The sequence below is a fragment of the Sciurus carolinensis genome, chromosome 11 (genome assembly GCF_902686445.1).
Source record: "Sciurus carolinensis chromosome 11, mSciCar1.2, whole genome shotgun sequence".
NCBI classification, from domain to species: Eukaryota; Metazoa; Chordata; class Mammalia; order Rodentia; family Sciuridae; genus Sciurus; species Sciurus carolinensis.
Window position 1 is genome coordinate 46093801 of NC_062223.1, and position 24599 is coordinate 46118399.

The 24599-nt window shown below is 33.8% G+C and overlaps 2 protein-coding genes across 6 annotated transcripts in view; one reads left to right on the forward strand and one right to left on the reverse strand.

Annotated features, from left to right (window-relative positions):
• Window positions 1-5155, reverse strand: part of Elp4 (elongator acetyltransferase complex subunit 4) — a 264679-nt gene extending 259524 nt beyond the window's left edge. For both annotated transcript variants that reach the window (XM_047516710.1, XM_047516709.1), the window contains exon 1: window positions 4925-5155. In XM_047516710.1, coding sequence (XP_047372666.1) covers window positions 4925-5147 — 223 coding nt within the window. In that variant the 5' untranslated portion in view covers window positions 5148-5155. The remainder of the gene's footprint in view (window positions 1-4924) is intronic.
• A 152-nt stretch (window positions 5156-5307) lies between these two features.
• Immp1l (inner mitochondrial membrane peptidase subunit 1) overlaps window positions 5308-24599 on the forward strand; it is a 74975-nt gene continuing 55683 nt past the window's right edge. For 2 of the 4 annotated variants that reach the window (XM_047516712.1, XM_047516714.1), the window contains exons 1-2: window positions 5308-5354; window positions 24451-24560. In XM_047516712.1, the coding sequence (XP_047372668.1) occupies window positions 24558-24560 (3 nt within the window). In that variant the 5' untranslated portion in view covers window positions 5308-5354; window positions 24451-24557. Of the gene's footprint in view, window positions 5415-24450; window positions 24561-24599 lie in introns of all 4 variants that reach the window. The other 2 variants (XM_047516711.1, XM_047516713.1) reach the window with 1 other exon arrangement.

Sequence of the window (24599 nt, forward strand, 5' to 3'; positions counted from 1 at the left end):
TGTTTAGAAAAATTAAATATTACCTAAGACAACATAAAATAGGACCTATTGGATGACTGTTATCAGCCAAAATAATATCTTATCAGGGCTTCTCATAAAAAGGCAAGTTTTCTTTTTTCCAAATGAACTCTATTATGTATATTCACTTGATTCAAACTTAGATTGGGTCTAGTAAGAGTAGGTCATTTTGAAAGTTGCTCATTGAGAAAGTTGTAACTCACTTTATTAATGAACATAAAGCTTTGAAAATCAATCTTGTATTCTATGTATATGCTGTGACATGTACATATCTACACACACACACACACACACACACACACACACAGGAGCAGCAAAATTGATCTATTCTTTTAAACTCAATTTTAGTGAGATAAGACTTTATAGTATTTCCTGAAAATACCTTTTATTTTTATACCCCATACTGGATATACCATGCCCTGACTCAAAGAAAAATAAAAAGCTTTTTAAAATAACCAATCACAGCAGGTTATCTTTATGTAATATATGTCTTGAAAGCTAACTTTTACTGCACTGTTATATACAGTAATCCATTAGTAATTTTAAAAGCAATACAGACTTCACATTAACAGTTACCAGTTAAAGTAGAAATACTAAAATAGCATTTTTTTTTTTTTTGCGGTACTGGGGATCGAACTCAGGGCCTTGTGCTTGCGAGGCAAGCACTCTACCAGCTGAGCTATCTCCCCAGCCCCTAAAATAGCATTTTATTACATGTGAGAATACATGAGTTTGAAAGGTTGATGATACCTTAAAAGTTTGACATTTTAAAGTACCAATGGCATCAAGATTTTGTTTTTAAAAAATTAAACACGTAAGGTTGGGGATGTAGCTCAGTGGTAGAGCTCTTGCTTAGCATGTACAAGGCCCTGGGTTTGATGCTCAGTCCTGAAAAAACAAAACAAAACAAAAAACAAACAAAAAAGACTGAAACAAACACTTGGTACTTTGTCTTAAAACCAGAAAAAAATATTTAGTACTTAATTTCAGAAAATTTAAGATCTGGTGATTAAATGTCCAAATTTTCCTACCTTATGGTTTTTAAAATAGAAGTAAAGGGCTTTGCTCTCGTTCTAACTCTAATGGGTAGAAGTTAATGATTTCAGTACTGTTTAAAGGGAGAAAATTCAATTCCACATACTACCCCAAACAAATCTGTAATTAAGCTATAAATTTGGATAAATAAGGTCAAATTAATATACTAAAATATGGACCAGAAGTGATATTTCAAAGATGGAAATGGTAATAGTTCTTTATATCAGTATTTTCCACTGTAAAAAGAAATAATTTTGCTTAAAATTATAGAAAGATAATTTCTGAGAAAATGCAATATAAAAATTAGTTCATATCTTTTCCTTAGTCCATAGCAAATACTTAACTACTTAATCAATGCCACATCTCAAATTAAGTTGCAGTCATTTTATTAGCATGTCTCCCTTTTCTTTCCTGAGAGTTATGAAACACACTTGATGACACGTGATGACCCAGCAATTGTCTGAGCAATATGGGAATCAAAATAAAGCTATTAACAGTGATAATATTCCATAGATTGAATCATATGAAACAGTTTTACCTAGTGATACAAAGGAATAAGCTGTCTATATTAGTTGCTAAAATATAACCAGGATTATGATAGAGTCCACACTCAAGGTATATTATCCTACACTACAGATTAAGATACAGTAAAGGAAAGAAGCCCACCAGTATTTACTTTTTGAAATCAGTGTTGGAAAATAGAAACTATCATAACAGGCTTCTTCCAAATAACTCTTCTTGGATTATTATTTACCTCAAATCCCTACCTGCCATTCCCTTGACTGTCAATTTAATGAATTTCATACAAAACAGAGTTAAGCCAGTCAAACCCACACTCACCCTTCCTTAAGCACATTTCAGGTTAAACATACTTTACCTGCTATAATCTTTCTTTGGAAATTCCCAGGAGAAGAGAAATGGAATAGCTACCTGACTAAGTCCCTTTTGTTTTCTAAAATATACGTGTGCTATTTATGTAGTGTCCTCGAATAACAGCATAAATGTCCTAGAAGGGCGAGGTTGAGAAATTGAATTAAGAAGTCTAAGAACTTAAAAAATTTAAGTGTAGCCAACTTGGGAAACATACCAAAATACATACAATAAAATGAAATTGTCAGAACAAAAAACAGTATGATTAAATCATGTTTGAAAGTTGCAGATATGGGGAATCTTCAAATTTATAAAATATTCTGAAGTAAGGAATGGAAGTATCAGTGAAGCATCAAATGACTAACATTCAATTAGCCTGTGTCATGCCTTTCAAGTATGTTATGTATCTATACTTAATATTACAATGATGTCACAGTGGCTGTAGTAAAATGTCCCTGAACTATATGGTCGTTATAAGACAGTATTTACTTGTTACATAGTAATTACACAATATATTTGGGCAGCAATCACAATTCACAGTATGGTCTCATCCTTCTGATAACATCCTACTACCATTACATTTCATTACAATATGGCCATTAAAATAGGTTTGTCACAATCTGAGTAAAATACTATATTAGAATAATGATATAGTCTAAATTCTTTATACATATGTGTATACATATTAGCAGCCAAATGTTTCACTCTCCAAATATTTTAATGAAAAACAAATCTGAAGTGTTTGCTCTCAGGACCACACAAAACAGAACGTCAAAATACAAAAATGTCTTAATAAGTTAACAACAACTGAAATACTTCTAGACAAATTATTATTACAAATGTAGTATTCCTATTATCCAACTTTTCAACTTCTATGAATTTTGAGAATGAACTGCATAAATGTAAAATACACTTCGAAATATCCAAAAACTTATGCTATTCTAATCATCTTAGTATGATTTTTAGCATAAGCTTGTTAATAGTTGAATATCAGAGTTCTCCACCCCCCAAAGAGATCTGGAAAATTTAAAAATTACTGTTCAAGTTTTTATTTCTGTAGAAACACATGTGGAAGGTGCGTTGAGTTCTCTTTTGGGTGGGTGCTTGAAGACTACAGTTAAATCACTGTTAGATTCAATAAGTGGTCAAAATTCCATGAAAATAATTCTCAAAACTCTGAGATAGCTGATAGTTCAGAGTACTAAATTTGAATCCTAAAGATCAGTCCACATTGTCACAAGTTTTGTGACTGTTACTTAACTTCGGAATCTGCTTTTAGAATGAAACACCTAACTTCATCCTACATGTATCACAATCTGTTTTTTTTTCTACAAATTATTTTTCTTTTAACAAAGAATTTGCTAAGAAACTACTAAGTTCCAGGAACTGGGCTAGGCACATTTTGTTACTTTAATGAAGAACTGAAAGCATGATGCTACAGTTTGTGGCACTTTTATTTGGAGAGTAATAGTATTGAGTAAATGAAATTGCAAATTTCCATTGAATTAAAAAATATACGTATAAAATGACTAGCAATAGCTATGAAGCTTTAAGTTCAAATATAGGAGGACACCAAGAGAAGCTCACAGTGGAGAAAATGTGAAATAAATAGTTGCTAAATATATAATTTGAATCATTTCTTTTTGAGTACCATTGCAACTCAAGGGGAAAATAGGCTTGAAACAATTAAGTCAAGATACTTAAATTTATGTAGAAATAACTCGAATCCAGTTAGGATTCAAAATAACATAATCAAGGGCTGTGGTTTAGTGGTAGAGCTCTTGCCTAGCATGCATGAGGTTTGATCCCCAGCACATAAAAAAACAAAACAAAACAAAACAAAAACCGAAAAAAACCCTAAACAAACAAAATAAAGGTATTGTGTTCATCTACAACTAAATACATTAAAAAAAAATAACAGAATCAAGAAGTCATACTCTTTCACATACTCTTTCACAAGTTGCTACTCTTGTTACTTTCTTCTGCCCTAAATGTTTGAAAAGCTTACCTTGCGGGGTCAGGGGATTATGGAAAGAAAATGTCAAGTACCAGAATAAGCAAATGCAGTCGCAGTATATTATGAAACTGTACCAGATATAACAGACACATACAATGAAAACAGTAATGAAATACAAGCAGACCGATTTTAACAAGACAGCATTTAGACAGAAATTAACTAATCTATAAACTTTATTAACACAGGTTTGTCTTATCAGGCTAATCTGGTCAATACTTTCAACATGACATTTATTAAACAAGCATTCTCTTCAGTAGGCTTTTCATGAAAAATTGCAGGAATTATAAAATCAAGTCTAAGAACTGGACTTCTTTTTTCCATTAAGATGTGAATTAAATGAAAACTTATCCATTCACATGTAGCAGCAATCATCTCTGGGAAGCAAAGTGCACGTACAAAAAAAGTTTTAAAAATACATATATTCAATGCAAACAGGAGTTGAATCATCAAATTACGAAGGGTGGTTTTAACTACTCTGAGTCAACATACGTCTTTAGCATACAGTCTCTTAAAGCCACCATGGTTGCCTGGAGGTGAAAGAGGGGGAAATACTTTTTTCAGCATTTTCTAAAGAACCCCTTCTCTCATAATGATAAAAACTTTGTAGTTTATTGCGAGCAGTGAGCTATTTGAGGTTGGTATAAGGGTGTACTCAGACACCATGAAAGAGTCCTAGGTGAAAGTCCAACCATTTCCATATATTAATGCTTCCCTTTCACTAGGAAGCCTGTAGGGATTCCATCGTGATCTGCGAATGGGTTAGTGGGCAGAGGGCGAGAAGAGAGTGGGGCACTAAAACGGGTTTAGTCAACAGCACTTAGAAATCTTGCACCCCTTCCTCCCCTCCCTCAGGCCAGGCTTTCCTTTCCACGTCTCTGAGGAAACACTGGAAGAGGGGGGAAGGAGGGGTCAAGGTGGCTCCCCCGACAGGTCCCCTCCCTAAGTTTTCCCTCGGGTGAACCCACATCTCCGTTCTGAACCGACCTAAGAGCTGGTCCAGGGCGGGGAGCCCGGTTGATACCAGCAGTTGTCCATTCCGCACCGACGGTCGCGTGCCCGCAATGGACACCAGTCGAGGGCCGCTGCTCTCGGTCCCACCGGCTTTAGGACCCCTCCTCTGGAAACTGGTGATGTTGCTCTTGCGGGCGGCCGCTGCCACAGACGTGGTACTCCCCGCGCCGGAGCTGCAGGTTGCCTCTGCCGCCATCTTGGAGGCTCGCGCGCTGACCCAATCGGAGCCCTGGGAACTCAAGCAGCCGGCCTGTCAGAGTCGGCGCCGAACTCCCGCCTCTTCTCTCTGACCGCTGCTCCTGTAGCCAATAAGACTGAGAGGTCCCTCCCGAGTCAACCAATCGCAAGGCGTATTGCTGAAAAGTGCGCAGACGTAAGGACCGAGGACTTCTGCGGGGCCCAGGTGAGAAAGACCCACCTGAGTCTTGGGTGAGGGTCTTCCGGGGTTCTTTGGGGGACAGAGGTGGGTAATATCATTCACCTTTCTTCTGGTTTTCGTTGCCTTCATTCACGTTGAGTTAAAGAAAAGATTGGTGAAGCGCTAAGCTCTAAGGGCTTAATGAAGCCATTGATTAAATTGGAGCTTACTTCCTTTCTCGATAGTAAAAACCGGAGATATTTTCCCCTGACTTTCTCTTTTGATTTCTAAGAGAAAATTCGTTCTATTCTTCATGAGGCTTTTTTTACCCCTTCGTGATTGTATTATTTTGGAAGGATTGGAAGTGTTACCTTGATGAGTTGCTTGCTGACCGTCTGGGGTTAGTTCTTTAGTAGTTAATAGTAGTTGGGTTGGATGATAGACTCTTGAACTTTGAGGCGATTTGGTTTTCCTCTGTCTGACAAAATATTCCCCTTTGATAAGTTCCCGTAAGAAGCTTTTGTTATTTTTAATTAGTGCTTCTGGAAATCTTGGAGCGTCTTCCCATAAGCCGTGTGAATGACAAGTGTTACTCTGACAACCTTGTTCACACATTTAATTGTCGTTTGCTGTTAAAGCAGCTGCAAATAACACAAAATACTTTAGTTTTCTTTTTTAAAACCTGATATTTGATGTGTAGTTCTAGTAATTTGTGATCTCTAATAATTTGTGAATCGAGAGCTTTCTTATTACAATGTGAATTTTATATGTGGAAAAATGTAATTTAGAGCTGTGTTTTGGACTTTTTTTTTTTTTTTTTTTTTTTTTTTTCCCCAAATCAGATATGGGGGTTGGGGGTGGGTGGTTTTTGAAGGCATTCATGATTGACATGTGTACACATTTAAAAAAAAAAGAACTCCCCAATCACTCCTTCACCTCTAGTTACTCTTGACTTTGACCAATGATCTATGATAACTTTTATGTATTTTTTTACTGTCTTTTGAGGGTCAGGGGTTTCTAACTGGTTGTCCAGGCTGGCCTCTAACTCCTGAGTTTAATTGATTCTCCTGCCTCAACCTCTTAAGTAGATAGAACTACAACTTCTGGCTAATGGTACTTAATACATCCAAACTTCACTCAAATTCTTGCCTTTGAATTGTTTACATCCGAGTGACCTGTTGAAACTTTTTGGCTCATTTTATTTGATAAATTAGTATTGCTAAATAGAGACTAAAGTTTTTCTTTTGTAGGAATTTTTTTTCTTTTTTCTTTATTATAAATAATCATATTCAGAAAAAAAACTTGGTGTTTTAACAGTATATCAGTTAGAAAGCTTTGAGCACAGTTACTTTCATTAAAAAACTTTCACCAATACAAATCTTTAGTCTAAATCACTCAGTCGTTGACTGATTACTGTCTGCTTAAACCTAATCTTGTCAAGCTAGCCGATAGTAATAAATGGTCTCATGGGAGGGGCATAAGATTAACACATAGAAACAACATAACTCTTAAAGAGAACATATTAAGGGGCTGGGGTTGTGACTCAGTGGTAGAGTGCTTGCCTAGCACTTATGAGGCCCTGGGTTTGAGCCTTAGCACCACATAAAAATAAAATAAAGGTATTGTGTCCACCTACAACTAAAAAATATAGATTAAAAAAGAACATATTAAGTAGTTTGTGCTAATTTTGTACTGTAGTATATAGCAGTTGGGAGACCCAAGTGACAAAGCATTCCACTATCAAATAAAAACTTCTTGAGTATTTTTGATAATCTGAAAACTTTGAAATACTATAGATAGTTGATTTTATAGGCTTCTTTACTATATAGTCTCTTGTTTCCTGTTTTATTTTCTTAAACCTTTAGTTTTTTTAAGGTAACAAGTGGTATTTTGTTTGTCTCATTACTAGCATGGAAGAATTATGTTCGAACTTTTAGTATGATTTGGGAAGCATGCCATATATTCATAGCAGGCATTTGAGAAATTAGGACATATGTCTGGTATAACATTGTTATAATTTTGATTTAACCTATCTCTTTTTTGAAACAGACAAAAACTTTGCTTCCAAATAATCTCTTATTCTTGAATTTGCCGCAGATAATAGAATTGAATATAAAGAATTGGAATGAAGAATTCATGGAAGAGTTAAAAAGGTGTATGTATATATTCAGGTGTGCCATTATCCAAGCAATTATTTATTCAGTACATACTGAATTTTAGGGAGTGTGCTAAGAGCTTAGGTTACAGGAAAAAACTAATTTAGTCTGTGCTCTATTTGAGTTTACGTGTGGGGGAGATAAATGGGTAAATAGGCAAATAAAGTATATAGTAAGTGCTAGGAAGAACAGATGTGGTCTAGCTAACTGCCTAACAGAAGGGGGCCTTGGTAAATTTCTCATGAGGAGGAAGTTTAGTCTGAGTTGTAGGATATAAAGAAAATAAGCATTAAAAAGAATGGGAGCCATTACTGAGAATTAAATGACTGTTTCTTCATTAAATCTGTTTTCATATTGCTGTGAGATTGCTATTCATGGTTAATATAGGTGTTAAGAGGACTCTGGAAGGCTGGGGTTGTGGCTCAGTGTAGAGCACTTGCCTAGCATGTGTGAGGCCCTGGGTTCAATCCTCAGCAGCACATAAAAAATAAAGGTATTATGTCCACCTACAACTAAAACAAAATATATATATATATATATATTTTTTTTTTTTTTTTTTTTTTAAAGAGACCTTTGGAGAAGTTAAGCAAATTTCCTATGGAAATTTTTGAAGGTTGAGGATTTATTTTCCCTGAAAGATAATAGGGAATGGGAGTCATTGAAAAATTACAAGTAAAAAAAAAAAATGACATCATCAATCTCTTTAATCATTATGGCATGGCTAAATGTGTGCTTTAAAAATGAGTGACTACAAGTGTGATTGGGATTTAGAGAACTGGATGAATAAAGAGATTACTCCGGAGGGTAGAGTTGACATGAATAAGGAAAGTTGAGAGGAGGAATCAAAGGTAAGCCATGTTTTTGCCTAGTGGAACTTTGTGAGTGATGGAAGACAGAGAATAAAGGAGGAGCAGCAAAACTTTGTAGTTGCAATGTTGCTTGCTTTAAGTAAGGAGATCATAAGTTAGAGTTTTTAATCTGTTTTGAACATGTTTATTTTGAGATACCTATGGAGTATTCAAATGTGGATGTTCAGTATTTAGTAGTTTATGTGTTTATCATTTAGTAAATGATAGAGATTTGAAATTATTAAGTACTTGGTGATTTATCACAAGGTATGAGATACCAAGGGGGAAAAATGTATATTTTACATATATATATATATATATATATTTTTTTTTTAACATCTTTTTACATCTTTTTTGTGAAAAAGAGTCACAAACTTTGGGGAACATCATTTAAAAGATGGGTAGAGGAAAAGAAAGTAAAATGAGGATTGGAAAATTAATTTGATTTAATAATTGTGATTTATTTTATAACTGTTAAAGGCTGAGTTTTCTGAAGTAGCAAACTTAAAAGTCAAATAATTATATTTAGAAGTGAATTGCAAGTGACATTTAATATGGCGTAAAAATAGATTATTTTAGGCTGGGCTTGGAGGCACCTGCCTGTGATCCCAGTTGCTGGGGAGTCTGAAGCAGGAAGATCGAAAGTTCAAAGCCAGCCTCAGCAAAAGCAAGGCAACAAGCAACTCACTGAGACACTGTCTCTAAATAAAATACAAAGTAGGGCTGGGGATGTGGCTCAGTGGTGGAGTACTCCTGAGTTCAATCCCCGGTACCCCTCTCCATCCCAAAAAAGATTATTTTACATTTTAGAAAGCTTTGGTATGAAGCAGAGGAAGCAGAGGAAGATGGCAAAGGTTTGGGGAAAGATTTTTTGTTTTGTTTTGTTTTTTTTGTTTTTTTTTTTTTTGGTGTGTGTAAGAGAGAGAGACAGACAGACAGAAAGAGGTAGAGAATGAAAAGGTACTGGAAAGAGATTCTAGACTGAGTTAGAAGAAATGAACTAGTTAGGAGAGAGATCACTGTTTGAAAAGAGGAGGTGAGGCACAAAGGTGTAAATGAAAATAAGACTTCTTCTCTTCCTTTCTGCTATTAAATCTTAGAGTCCCTTAAGACCATTTTCTTTTTTCATTGCATATTCTATTTTCATCTACCCCTCATTTCAATTGCCATTTGTACATTAATCACTAATATATTTGTAATGCAGATCAATTCTCTGATTTCTTTCACTTACTTTGTCTCTTCAGTTAGTGGGACTTTAAACTCAGAATGTCCCAACTGAACCTCATCCGGTGTTTAATATTTCAGTGAGTGAGAGAAGCAATTATAGAATTAGTTGCCTATGCCAAGGAACTTTACTGCATTCAATTCTTCTCTCACTCCTCATTATCTCATTTCACCATATCCAGTCCATTACTAAAACCTATGGAATTTACTTAAGAGCTCTCCAATCCATTCTGGGGTGTTCAGGGTTCATCTTTGGTTTGCAGTCCCTTCTTCACATTCAAGAGCCAAATTGATCTTTTCAAAATAGAAGTCTGATCATATAAAAAATATTTCAAGGATGTGCATACAGTTCCTGCTACCTATCTCTTTAGCAACATCACTTTGTAAATTCCCTCTGAATTATAGCCATTCATTCAGTATCCTGTATTCACTATGTTACCTTCCTCTTAAAGACCAATGGTGAACTTATTCTTCAAGTTTCACTTTAACCTAGACATCCTCAATAAAGCCATCTCACCATGCATCAAAGTGATATCAGCCATTACAGTAATTTCAGTCTTTAATTACATTCTAAGCCAGGAAAACTTTAACTGCTGGCCACCAATTTAAGGTACACTAGAACACAATGGGCCTGGTAAGCAACTAGCATGCAGACCTAAATGGACTTCCTTTCAGTCAGGTTTTCAGCACTAGGGTCCATGTTACATAGTGTGAATGCAGGTAAAGGGTATAAGAGAGTCTGGAGGCTTATTACTAGTCTTGCTGTTATTCTGGCATCATATTTGAAGGAATGAACATCAAGGTCATTCCTGCACAGAGGGAGTTCTTGGACCTCAGGGAATCTTTTTACCTCTTTCCTTCCACTGTACTCACAAAAGGAAACCACAGTTCTGACTGCTAACATCATAGTTTTGCTTTACTTGATTTTATACATTATGTCAATGAAACCATACAGTATATACTCTTGTATTTGACTTATTTTGATCAATGTGAAACAATCCTGTTAATGTGTATAGTTGAAGATGATTTATTCTTGTTGTTGTATAGTACTTTATAAGTGTATTATAATTAATTATCCATTCTACTTTTGAAAGTAATTTGTATCGTTTCCCATTTGTGGCTAAGTGTTTCTCCAACATGATTTTAACAACTTTTACTAGAAGTGTTTGAGAATTTCACTTGTTTTTCATCCTTAACTTTATATTTGCTGTCTTCATTTTAGCCATTCTGTAAGGGTTGTGGTATAACATTGTCATTAGAATTTGGCCTGAAGAAGTTGAGCACCTGTTTGCATGTTTGTTGGCTATTTGGGTAACCTCTTGTGAAGTGTCTGTCCATGATGGCTAACTTAAAAATTTTGTGTTTTATTTCTTTCCTGTGTGGATTTGTAGGGCTTTAAAAAAACATTTTCAATAAAAGTCCACTTTCAAATAAATACATTATAAATACCTTAGTCTATGGCCTTTTCATTTTCTTAATTGTCTTTTGATATTAGGCAAAATATATTCTGATATCAGTGCTTTCTTTATGGCTAGCATTTTGTGGCTAGGTTTGCCTACTCCAAGATTCTGAAGATGACCTTTATATTTTCTTCTAAATGCCCTGCTGGTTAGTCTTATCTGTCAGAACTGAATTTTGTGTGTGTGTTTGGTATGAGGCAGGGGTAAAGGTGCATTTGTTTTTCTTATATACCCTGTTGACTAGCACTATTGATTGAAAAGACAATTCTTTCCCTACTCTGTTCCATCATTACTTTTGCAGTAAGTAAAGCCACATATAAATTAGACAGATTTCTTTCTAGATTCTCTACTATTAGTTAATTTGTGGTCTTTGAGTTCTTCAGAAGAATGACTTACTATTTCTCAGAATTTCAGTCACACTATCTAATCCCTCAAATTAAATCTGTGAAAAATAGCAAACTCACTCCATGGCTGTACATGTTTATAACTTTGATTCTACAAAAAAATCTTTCTATTAAATGTGTAGCATCTTCACATAATTTTTTTTTGTACTTTATCCAAATACCTCACTGATGGAGAGTTTATTCTGAGCCTTCTTTTCTAGTATGTTTTGAGTAATGGAAGCATTTGTTACTATCTTTTTAGTGACTAGTGATTTTTTCTTTTTTTAAAAAGTCTTTTTTATTATTGATATAAGTAACGTGTGTTTTATTTTTTTTTCATTGTTAGTTTCCCTAGGGATTTTAAATTTTTATTAACCTTTAAAAAAAAGCTCAACTTTTAACTTTTTTTGTTTTTGTTTTTTCTACTTACTATTTTATCAATTACTTCACTTTTTAATTTTCTTCCTTCTACATTCCTTGGTTTTGATTTGCTGAGATTTTGGTTCTTTTTTTTTTTTTCAATAGAAGCTTAATTGATTTTTTGCCTTCTATTCTAATAGACTACATATAGAAAGGATGTAATTTTCTCTAAGCACTTTTAACATTTAATCTTTCATTATCATTTATTTAAAATTATTTTCTAATTTTCCTCTTTAATAATGCATTATTTAGGATAATTTAAGAGTGTCAGTGTCCTAAATTATATTGGATGCCAGCCAAGTTGCGGAGGGGCTAGTAAGCCAGGACTGTCTAGTGTAAATGAGTACTTATATTCATCTTAATTTTGGTGGATTTTTAAATATAAATAGAAAACTCAGGAATTTAAATTAAAATTTAAAAACTGTTGAATACTCAGACTTTGGAATGTTCAGTGTAATAAGAAAAATGTATCAAGTAATGAACATCTTTTGGTTCCAAAATACTTGTCGAGTCAGTGTATCTATGAGAAATAAATAATAAAGGTGAAAAAGACATTTTAAGCAGCATACACTTAAAAGTTAGTGATTTCAAAAAATAATTGTAGAGATAGAATGGACTAGTATTCATAGATTTTAAGTCTGAGATTGTTCTTTATAATTGCACATAGCCCAAGTGAGAAATTAAACAACAGCTAACTGGTACTCCTTTTACATGTCAACTCACATCTCATAGGCATAAAGCTACTGTGCTAATCTAAGCATTTGTGATGTTCCAATTATTGTGGACATTTCTGCTGAGATGTTATCCATTTCTCTTCAGTTTGAATAATTATGGGAGCCTAGGGGTAGGTCAAGTATTTAAAACCATTTCATATGAATCTTTATACATCACATTTACTGAATTTGCATGAAGAATCCCACAGGCTAGTGAAGTTTCCTTTGAATACATTATAATTCGTGGATCATTGGATAGTAATAGCAAAGAGTAATATATCATTTTGACTGTTGTTTCTCAGTTTAGAGTCTGGCTATGAAATATGTTTGTGATCAGTCTTTGTAGGATGATATAAATGAGAACTTATAAGAAACATTTTCATCATTAACTCAGAACCAAATTGGAGCCACCTATTACACAATTAAAAAATAGAATTCATAACTTTTCTTCTGTATTTTACTTCTCTTTGAGTTGTGTTTCCTTAAGAAATACTTTTAAAACTTTTTAAAATTTACTATCATTAATTGCATTTTCAATATTGAATTGTTTTATAATCTCTTCCATACTTGTGGTAGTTTCTTATTCATCATGCTATATCTTTGATATTCCCCTCAATTCATGTCCTTTCTTTCTGATTTTGAGTTTTTAAAAAGTTCTGTTTTAGTAGTATTTTCAAAAAATTATTAATTATTATTTTATTATGCATTAATTATTTTAATTTCTGTCACTAATTTTTATCTTTTTTGAATTTATTCCTTCTTCCCTCTTAAGTTTTTTTTTTTTAATTTTTATTATAACTCTTTGTAAAGCAGTAGTTAAACTGCAGTCCCAGTACTTTTCCATGGTTAGTCCAGATAAGTCCTATCTTGAAGAACTTTTTTTGGGGGGGGATGGGTAACAGGAAATTGAACTAAGGTGCACTCGAACACTGTCTACATCTCCAGCCCTATTTTGTATTTTATTTAGAGACAGGGTCTCACTGAGTTGCTTAGCACCTTCCTGTTGCTGAGACTGGCTTTGAACTCACGATCCTCCTGCTTCGGCCTCCTGAGCTGCTAGTATTACAGGTGTGCGCCATTGCACCCCAGCCCTATTTTTCTTTTATTCTATTCCTTCACATGCCTCTAGTTTTATAAATGCAACATTTTCCCCAAATCTCTGAAGATGGTAAACAATTGTTTTTCTATTTTTCTTCTTTCTGAATTTCTTTTGCTTTCTCCAGGATTGCTTGTTTTTATCATGGGCATTCTTTTTCATGGCTGTATTTTTCTTTACTGTTGGTAATCCTCAGTTGTCCATTCATGTTAATAAATTAAAGACCAATTGAATGATATTGATAGCCGGAATAGGTTTTCTCTTCCTTTGGTTTCCCAAGAAATCTGTACTTTAAATGAAAAAAACAAAACAAAACAGGGAGTTTCTTACTGGTTGGTAGGTCTAATTTCTTGTGTTTTGCTTCAAAGAGGATAAGCAAATAGGGAAGCAAATAGGCTAAATCCTTCTCGAATAGCTAAATAAGAAAGACCTTATCCTAATTTTCCAACCTCCAGACCTTGCAGAACAAATTTCTTTCAGACCAGATTTTCTTTTTTAGACTACTATGCTCCATTATACTGATTCAGCACAAGACCCCTTGGAGCCATGGAAAGAAAAGTTGCACTATCCCTGAAATGTTATCATGTTTTTGTGTTTGACCAGAGGTGGGCATACTTTTCTGGGACCAGAGAGTATATATTTTGGGTTTAGCAACTGGTAAGGTCTCTTTAAACTATTGAACTCTACTGTGGGAAAGCAGCCATAGACAGCATCAGCAAATGAACATGTCTGTTTTAATAACACTTTATTTATGAATGCTGAAATTTGAATTTTATATAGTTTTCACATGTCAAAATATTCTCCTTTTTTTTCTTTCAGCCATTTAGAAGTGTAAAAACTAGGACACTTTGTTTTATCTTGACATACAAAAGTAGAAGATGAGCTGGAAGATTTGCCCTATGAACCATTGTTTGCCAACCTGTGTGCTGGACTGTTGTCTCCAGTCCATCACTGTAATTTCATATGCTTTATCTTGTAGAAATCCTTCAAAATCTCTAGTTCATGTCTTTTCACTTTCCTTTTCAGTGTTCATTCTATTTATTTTTTGAAAATATACTATCATAAAAGATAAGACTGGAGGTGGCATGGAAGTTACTGCTAATAGGCATGGAATACATTTTGGGGGTGACAAAAATGTTTTAAAGTTTATCGTGGTGACCATGAAAATAGTAAAATTCATTGAATGTTACACAACTTTAGTGAACTATATGATATGTGAATTACATATTAATAAACATTTCGGTGGTGATAAAAAATATACAATCATTTCAGTCCAATTTTTAAAGGGAATAGTGGTAAATTTGTGTCATTTTGAACTAAAATTCCCATTAGGCTTCATATTGAGCAAGGTGTCAGGAACAAGTGTAAAGGCAAAAATATAAAGTATCCTTAGGATCTTTTTCAGTACCTCCATGCCTATACCCATAAGGTATAATTAATAATAATAATAATAATAATGTTTTGCTGAACGCTTATTGTGATTCAGGTAATTTTTTTAAAATTTATTTTTATTTTATTAATTTATTTTACTTTTTTTTTTTTTAGTACTGGAACCCAGGGGTGCTTTACCACTGACCTCCATCCCCAACCCTTTTTTATTTATTTATTTATTTTAATTGTACACAAATGGGATACATGTTGTTTCTCTGTTTGTACATGGAGTAAAGGCATACCATTTGTGTAATCATAAATTTACCTAACCCTAACCATAACCCTAACACTAACCCCTCCCACCCCCCATTATGTGTTATCATCCGCTTATCAGCGAGACCATTTGTCCTTTTGTTTTTTGAGATTGGCTTATCTCACTTAGCATGATATTCTCCAATTTCATCCATTTGCCTGCAAATGCCATAATTTTATCATTCTTTATGGCTGAGTAATATTCCATTGTATATATATGCCACAGTTTCTTTATCCATTCATCAATTGAAGGACATCTAGGTTGGTTCCACAATCTGGCTATGGTGAATTGAGCAGCAATGAACATTGATGTGGCTGTATCTCTGTAGTATGCTGATTTTAAGTCCTTTGAGTATAGGCCAAGGAGTGGGATAGCTGGGTCAAATGGTGTTTCCATTCCAAGCTTTCTGAGGAATCTGCATACTGCTTTCCAGAGTGGCTGCACTAATTTGCAACCCCACCAGCAATGTATGACTATACCTTTTTCCCCACATCCTCGCCAACACCCTTGTTGCTAATGTTTTTAATATTTTAATATATAATGCTCACACACTTTACAGATTAATAAATTTGGGGATTAACTGAGTCATATGATAAATAATTTGCTTTAGGTCATTGTGGCTTGTAAGTGGTAGAGCTAGGATTCCCAGTAGACCTACTCTGTCTGACTGCAAAAATCCATGCTCTTCTCCACTCTTTTTACCTGAGCCCAAACTCAGCCTTAATTTCCTTCTCAAAGTAGACCTTTGTAGACCTTTATTTAGCCAATTTTTGACTATTAGCATTAGATCTATTTGCCTTGCTACAATAGGTATATATTCAAAATGATTAGTATTGTGAGAAAATATGATGTGGAAGCAACTGGGGTAGTAAGTGGGACATCTTTAGCCCACCAGTGAATGATGCTGACCTGTTTTAATCTTGTGAAAGAGAAATTAGAGCTCTTTGTTTCTCTAGGGCAGTAAATTTATTTTTTTCTTTATATATTTTTATTTTTTCTATATTTTTCATTAGTGCATTATAGTGTTACAAAATGGTGGGATTTGTTGTTACATATTCATCCATGCTCCCTAGTATTTCCCCTTTCCTTATCCTCTTCCCTCCCCCTGCCCCTTTCCTAGAGCAGAGAAATTTCAATTTCAACTCAGATGGAAGAACTTTCTGTTTGGGTGGTTCAGCACTAAAATTTATCTTGATAATTTAAATATTTGCTTTAAAAAATCTTTAGAATTTTCATTTCATTTTTTACTTTGTATATTTTTTATTCCCCCAAATCAAAGTTTCAGAACACCTTTAAAGGTCATTTTATTTTATAATTTTTTCCATTCTTCAAAAATGTGAAATTTGAAAGTTGTTTGTTATTATTTATTTTTGCAGTGCTTGTGCTCTAACCTAGGGCCTCACACACATTAGGTAAGCACTCTACCACTGAACTATAACCCCAGCCCTTGAAAATAATGTTATAATTTTATATTCTAAGGCCAAATTTGTTAAGAAGGAAAGTAAATCATATTTCCTTTTTCTCTTAACATTTTCTAAATCAACTCACATGAAAATCAGTGAATTGCTATCATATATGATGAACATTTTCCCTCAATGAGAGTTGGAACCTTGTTTACTTTATTTAGAGTTTACCAGAAGCCCAGCTTTGATTCTTTAATGGAAGGATTTGTGTTAGCCCTTTGAGCTAGCTCAAAGTCTTGAGTCCCTTAAGGAAAACTTTTCTTTGTGAAAAAAATACACATAAAATTCCCCCTTTTAACAATTTTAAGTGCACAGTTCAGTGGCATTAAGTGTATTTACAGTGCTATATAATCATTGCCATTATTTACAGATTTTCATCATCCCAGACGGAAACAGTATGCTTAATGAGTAACAACTCCTTATTCCCCACTTACCCCAACCCCTGGTAACATCTAACCTATTTTCTATCTCCATGAATTTGCCTCTTATATGTACTTCATATAATATTTGTTCTTTTGTTGTTATTTGCTTAATTTTCTCATTTAGTATAATGATTCTTTTTTTTTAATAATGATTCTTTTTTAGTGTAATGTTCTGTGTTCATGTAACTTCATTCCTTTTTATGGCTGAATGATATTCTGTTATAGGCATATACTATGTTTTGTTCATCCATTCATCTATTGATAGCCACTGGGTTGTTTCTGCCTTTTGGCTTTTGTGAATAATGTTTCGGTGAACAATAGCAAACAAGTATCTGTTTGAATTGCTGCTTTCATTTCCTTCAGGTATATATACCTAACAATGGAATTGCTGGATTATATGACAATTATATGTTTACCTTTTTAAGGTACTACCAAACTATTTCCCTTAGTGACTACACCATTTTGCATTCCTACCAACATTGCATTCAAGTTCTATTTTCTCCACATCCTCATCAGTTTTTATTTTCTATTTTTTGATAACAGCTTTGTAATGATTGTCAAGTGATATTTCATTGTGATTTTAATTTGCATTTCCCTAATGAGTAAGGATGTTGAATATCTTTTCATATGCTTATTGGCCATATGTATGTCATCCTTAGAGAAATGTCTTTTCTTGTCCTTTATTTACTTTTTAATTGGTTTTGTTGTTGAGTTGTAGAGAGTCTTTATATATTTTGTTCATTAATCCCTTATCAGATAATAATATGCAAATATTTTCTCCCATTTTATGGGCTGTGTTTTAACTGTCTTGATAATGGTATTCTTTGATTCTCAAAATATTTTTAATTTTAATAAAGTCCAATTTATTATTTTCTTTTGTTTATCAGACCCAAGAAATCATTGCCAAATCCAGTGTCATTGAAACTTTGCCCCATGTTTTTTCCGAAGAGTCTTATAGTTTTCACTCTTACTTTTAGGGTTTTGATCCATTTTAATTTTCATATATATTATAAGGTAAAGGTACAACTTTATTCTTTTACATGTTGATATCTAGTTTTCTCAACACCATTTGTTGCAAAGACTGTACTTTTCAACAAAAAATAGTTTTGGCACATTTGTTGAAAATCCTTTGACTGTTTATGTGAAAGTTTATTTCTGAAGTCTTTATTCCATTGGTCTGTAGATCTGTCATCAAGACTACCATGTTGTTTTGATTTCTAGAATTTTGTATTAAAATTTAAATCAAGGGATGCAAGTCCTCCAACTTCTTCTTTTTAAAGATTGTTTTGACTCTTCAGTGTCATTTGACATTACTTATGAATTTTAGGATGAATTTCTATTTTTGCAAAAATACCTTTGGAATTTAATAGCAGCTTATTAAATTTGTCAATTACTTTGGGTAGTATTGTCACTTTCAGAATTTTAAGTCTTCTAATCGGGCGCCTTGGCATGCCTGTGATCCCAGCTACTCTGGAGGCTGAGGCAGGATGATCCTAAGTTCAAAGCCAGCATCAGCAAAAGCAACTCAGGTAGACCCTGTCTCTAAATAAAATACAAAATAGGGCTGGGGATGTGGCTCAGTGATCAAGTACCCTTGAGTTCAATCTCCAGTACTAAAAAAAAAAAAAAAAAAAAAAAAAAAGGAATCTCTTTCCGTTTATTTATGTCATTTTAAATTTCTTTCAGCAATATTTTGTAGTTTTCAGTGTACTAGTCTTTTACTCCCTTGTTAAGTTTATTCCTTAGAATTTGGTTTTTTTTGATGCTATTATAAAGGAATTTGCTTAATTTACTTCTTGGGTTATTAATTGTTACAAGTATGGAAATATAACTGATTTTATGTGTTGGTGTTGTGTCCTGCAAATTTTTGGATTTGTTAGTTCTGCTAGTTTTTTTTTTATGCTTGTTAAGGATTTTGTACATATAAGATTACATCATCTGCAAACGGATAATTTTAACACTTCCTTTCTAATTTGGATACCTTTTATTTTATTTTCTTGCCTAATTTTTATGACTAGAATGTCCAGATTCTATGTTGACTAGTACTAGCAAATATTGGTGTCTTTGCCTTGTTCTTGAGCCTATGGGAAAAATTTTCAGTGTTTAGTTTTTCCCCATTAAGTGTGATGTGAGCTATGTTCTGTTTTGTTTTGTTTTGTTTCTGAAAGGACATTGAATTTTGTCAGATTTTTGTGTGTATCTACTGATATGATTATGTATTTTCCCTTAATTCTGTTGATGTAGTGTATTATATTGATTGATACTTGTATGTCAAAACATATTCCTATTGTGGGAATCAGTCCTGCTTGGCTATGGTGTATAAGCCTTTTAATATGTTGCCAATTTGGTTTTCTAGTATTTTGTTGAGGACTTTTGCATCAGTATTCACAAGGGATACTGGCCTCTTGTTTTCTGTTCTTGTTGTTTCTTGTTAGTTTTGGTATTAGTAGTACAGGCCTTTGGGAATCCTTTAGGATGTGTTCCCTCCTCTTTAAGTTTTTAAAGATTTTGAGAAGTATTGGTATTATTCTTTTCATCCCTACTCACCTGCTCTGGCCCTGCTATGTGGCAGAATTCAGACACAAAAAAATTCGGTAGAAGCAAAAGGATATAGAGCTTTACATAGTTGGGAAGTATGCATAAGTTTTTAATGAACTCAGTATAGGCAAACAATTGTATTTTATTTCCTTATGTTATACATATACTTCATTTAATTCCAATAGTGAGGTATGTATACTATTTTCCTATTACTGCTGTCATAATAAATTGTCCCAAATATGGTGACTTTAAAAAATTCACAATTATAGAAATCAAAGTCTCAAATCAAGGTGTCAGCAGAATTTTTTTTTTTTCTGGAGGTTGTGAGATGACTGTCCCATGCTTTTCCCCTAGCTTCAGGGTGTTTTTTGGGTCATAGATGCCTGTTCCAATCTCTGTATATTTCATACTCATACCGACTTTCTCTTTGAGTCCTTTTATACTCTTGTAAGGAGTTTCTCATTAGATAAAGGACAAAGCTAACTCAGTATAGTTTCATCATGTTCCTTATCTTAAATACATCTTCAAAGATTTTGCTTCCAGGTAACATCACATTCCAGGGTTCCAGGTAGACACAAATATTGGGGGAACCCACTGCATTTCACTTTTGGCATCCTTAAAATTCACCTCCATGTGTATGTGTACATTCATTCCATTACAACATCCTCCCTAAAACTCATCACAGCATCAACTCTAAATCCAAAATTTCATCTAAATATCATCAATTCAAAGAGAACTACATCTCATCATCTATATTGTCTAAATTAGGCATAGTGGAGACCCTGAATGTAGTCTATTCTAGGGCAAGATTTCTTTCTGTATGTGGATCTGTGAAACTAAAAAGTAAATTATCTGCTCCCAAAATGTAGTGAGGAAAAAGGTGTACAATAGATATTCCCATTTCAATAGGGAAAAATTGAAAGGAATAAAGGGCTTACTGATCCCAAATCCAGCACTGCAAATATCATTTGGTTTTAATGTCTGGGAATAATTCCCTGAGGCTTCATGCTCTGTCCTTTGGGCTCTTCACATGGTCTGACCCTGTAAGCACCTGGGACCACTCTGCTTTCTACCTCTCATCTATGGTTTTACCCTGCAAGTTATTTTTTTCCCTTTTTTTTCTTGAAGAATAGTACATGTTTGTAGCAAAGTAACTCTATTAGTCCATTTCCTGCTTAAAGAATTTGGGGAGTCCAGCAGCCTTTCATTTCATCTATTTTTTTTTTTCTCTGCCAAGATGGCAGAGTTTCTACTGGTATAACATTGTCAAAAGTCTTATGTGTTTCCCATGAATGTCAGGGGATCCATGCCATTAGACCACAGGGTTCTGCACATATCCTTCTTGGATAACCTCATTTCTGTTTTTAGCTTTTGCTGAGATGGTTGACTGAAGCCATTAGTCACACACCTCATCTCTTCAGAAAAGATTTTTTTTGCAACACCCTTGACCACTTCTTCCAAAGTATGCTTTAGCATCTCTTTAGACTGAGAATTTTCTGAATCACAAGGGGCTTAAAAATTTCTTCCCCAATTTATCTCTTTTTCACTCACATTTTACTATAAACTGCCAGAAGAACCAGTGTATGCCATTAACACTTTACTTGGAACCCTCCTCAGCTGCATATCCATGTTCATCTCTTACAAGTTCTACTTTCCACCCAATAGTAGACCACATTTCAACCAAAATTTCTGCCACTTTGTAATGAGGATCACCTTTCTTCTGTGCTCCAATACCATTTCTTATTTTCTGCTTAAGACCTTACCAGAAGTCCCTTTATTTTATTGCTGATTAAAAAAAAAAAACAAAAAACTAGTGCCTCTCAATTATACAGAATGGTGGGCATATTTGCACATATATGAAAATACAATTTGTTCAATTTTACTCCCTAGTATTTCCCTCTACTCTCCTACCCCAACCCCTTCTCTTCCCTCTACCCTAATGGTCACCCTTCTACTTTCATGGCATCCCTTCTTTTCCCCATTGGGTTTTTTTTTTTTCTTTTAATCTTTCAACTTTCATATATGAGGGAAAACGTGATGCTAGAGGAAAAAAGCTCCTTTAAACATTTATGTTTCTACTGATATTTAGTTCATGAAAAACATATGTATTTTCTAAAGAATAGCAGCTTTGCTGCCTTCCTCTTCACATCTTTAGAAGCCCTTCTTGAAATTGCCTTAACATCTCTATTTCTACCAACAGTCTCTTCTAGGCAAGCTAAGCTATTCTGTTTTAGGTGTCTATTAGAGCAACACCCACTACCTGTTACCAAAATCTGCATTAATTCCCAAGATTGCCATAAAAATTACCACAACAGAAAGTATTTTCTCACAATTTTGGAGGTCAAATATCTGAAATCAAAATGTCAGTATATCCACGTTTATTCTGAAGATTGGAGGGAAGAGTCCTTCCTTGCCTTTTCCAGTTTCCAATGACTCCTGTCATTCTTGATTCTGGCAGTATAACTACAGTCTTTGCCTCTATGTTCACATTATCCTTCTCTCTGTATCCCTGTGTGTCCTTTTCTGTCTCTTATGAGGACATTCACATTAGTTTTAGGCCCTCCCTAATCTAGTATGATCTCATGTTGATCCTTACCTTAATTATATCTGCAAAGACTATTTCAATATAAGGTCATGATCTAAGATTCCAGGAGGACATTAATTTGTGTGTGGGAGGATGGCACCACTCAACCTACTACAGTCTCGTTTTAAGTAATTATATTATACATTTATAATTAAATGTGTTGTATTTTAAATTTTTTTAATTTTAAAATTTTATAAAATTTAAAAATTTCAAAACTTGTGAATAATCATTTTTGTGAAGTTATTTCACAGCATACTAATATCTTTTTTAATGTTAATATTCATATTAGAGAGTGACATAAAGAAATCATCTATCAGATTTTATCTTTTAGGAATAAGGGATATTGTATGCATGCATATGTGTATGCACACACATGATTAAACAGCACTAAAGTTCCGTTGACTTAAAGAAGTTTGTTCCTCAGTATTTATTTATAGCAATGTAATAAGACCCTAAATTACCATTTTTTGTTTTGTTTTGTTTTGTTTTTTTATGACAGAGGTGGACTCCAGTTGATTGGAATGAGTGAGTGAAATTAGATTTCCTTGAGATTTTTGGGTGTTTCAAATTGCAATTGAATGTTTAGTTTTTCAAATACTTAAATAACTCCAAGTATTTTATGAATAGCAGAAATATAATTGAAGTGTATTTACTTCAATCTCCCAGTTAGGTGAGATTGTTAAGATCAAGCAAAATACCTGTAATTAGATGAAAGAATATATTTAAGCAGACTGCTGTTACAAAGATAACTCACTTTTAAAGGTCCTGATATAAAAGGGGAAAATGTGGTAGCTTCATAAAGGTAGGAGTAAGACTAAAACAAATATTGGAGTTGACATTGAAATCCATTACCAGCGTGGGGACCACACATGTCTGTAATCCCAACACCCCAGGAGGCTGAGGCAGTAGGATTCCAAGTGTGAGTCTACCCTTGGCAACTTAGCAAGACCCTGTCTGAAAATAATAAAAAATACAAAGTGCTGTGGATGTAATGTAGCCCAGTGGTAGAGTGTCCCTGTTCAATCCCCATTACCTCAAAAAGGAAAAAAAAATATATATGTGTGTGTGTATACATGAAATCTATTACCAAAGAGAGAGAAGATAAATTGGCAGAGATGAGGAATATCAGAAAAGTGAAGTGCACAAAAGCAAAGGTCAGAGGGGGGATAAAATGAAATCTCTAAGGAAAGCAGAAGATGAGAAATAGTACAAAATATAGTACAACTAAGATATTACAGTTTATTTCAACTTCATTCAAATAAATGATAATTATTGGAGTCAATGTAGTCTTGTTATCGTTCACTAAAGTCAAGCCCCTTATTATTTTGCTAGAAGAAATTAGTAAGAACCATTTTACATAATATTCATTGTTTCAAATAAATATTATTTATTAAGAATATTTCAATGCATAATATATATCATGTAAAGTATACGTAGTCATATGTATTTAGAAATTTGGTTTTGGTGTGGACACTGAAAAGTCACATGCAAACAAATATAAAACAAACTAACAATTTAAATGAAGTGAAGACAAAATGTTTTAGTTATAAGCACTGATGTATTGTAATTGTGTATGAGGCAGGTTTTGACATTTGAGTCAGCGTCAAACAATGTTTGCCCTTGTCGTCTTATAACTGGTGATGAGATTTTTCTGCAATATCATCTGTGGTCTTCATATTTAGTAAAGGTCTGACTAGTCTTACACGTCAGTTTTATAAACTACTTCTCTGTTACCTGTTCAGTCTCAAAATTAATCTCAGATATTCATGCTGACTTGTAGAAGTGACTGTTTATATCCTCTCTATTGCTTGTAAGTTGTCAAGGTCTAGAAGAGATTGATGTATCAAGTGTCTATGGTTGCCTTTGTCACCTTCTTTAACTCTTTGACCACAGTTCTATGTGGATTGATATCTTATAATTTGTTATTACTAATTACTTTCTTCTTATACTCTAACTCTGTGGTGGATAATGGACTTTAATACATTATTTTTAATCCAGGTGTCATTGAATATTGAAGTTCGAAATCCTGTTGACCTATTAAGATGCCTTGTAAACAGTTAACTGAGAAACCTTTCGTCAAATAACATTAATTCAGCTCTATCTGGGTCAGAGAAGCTTTTACTTAATAAAATTTTAATTTCCTGCTTTAGGAATCCTGAAACCATGGATCACCCACATAAGCTTTGAGACATTCTTTAGATTTCTTCCTGGAAGCCCTGCAACTACCCTAAAATTGAATGTATTGTAAAACAGACATATGGTAAGTGTGGTTTTTTCCCCCCCCTTTTTCTTCTGTCAG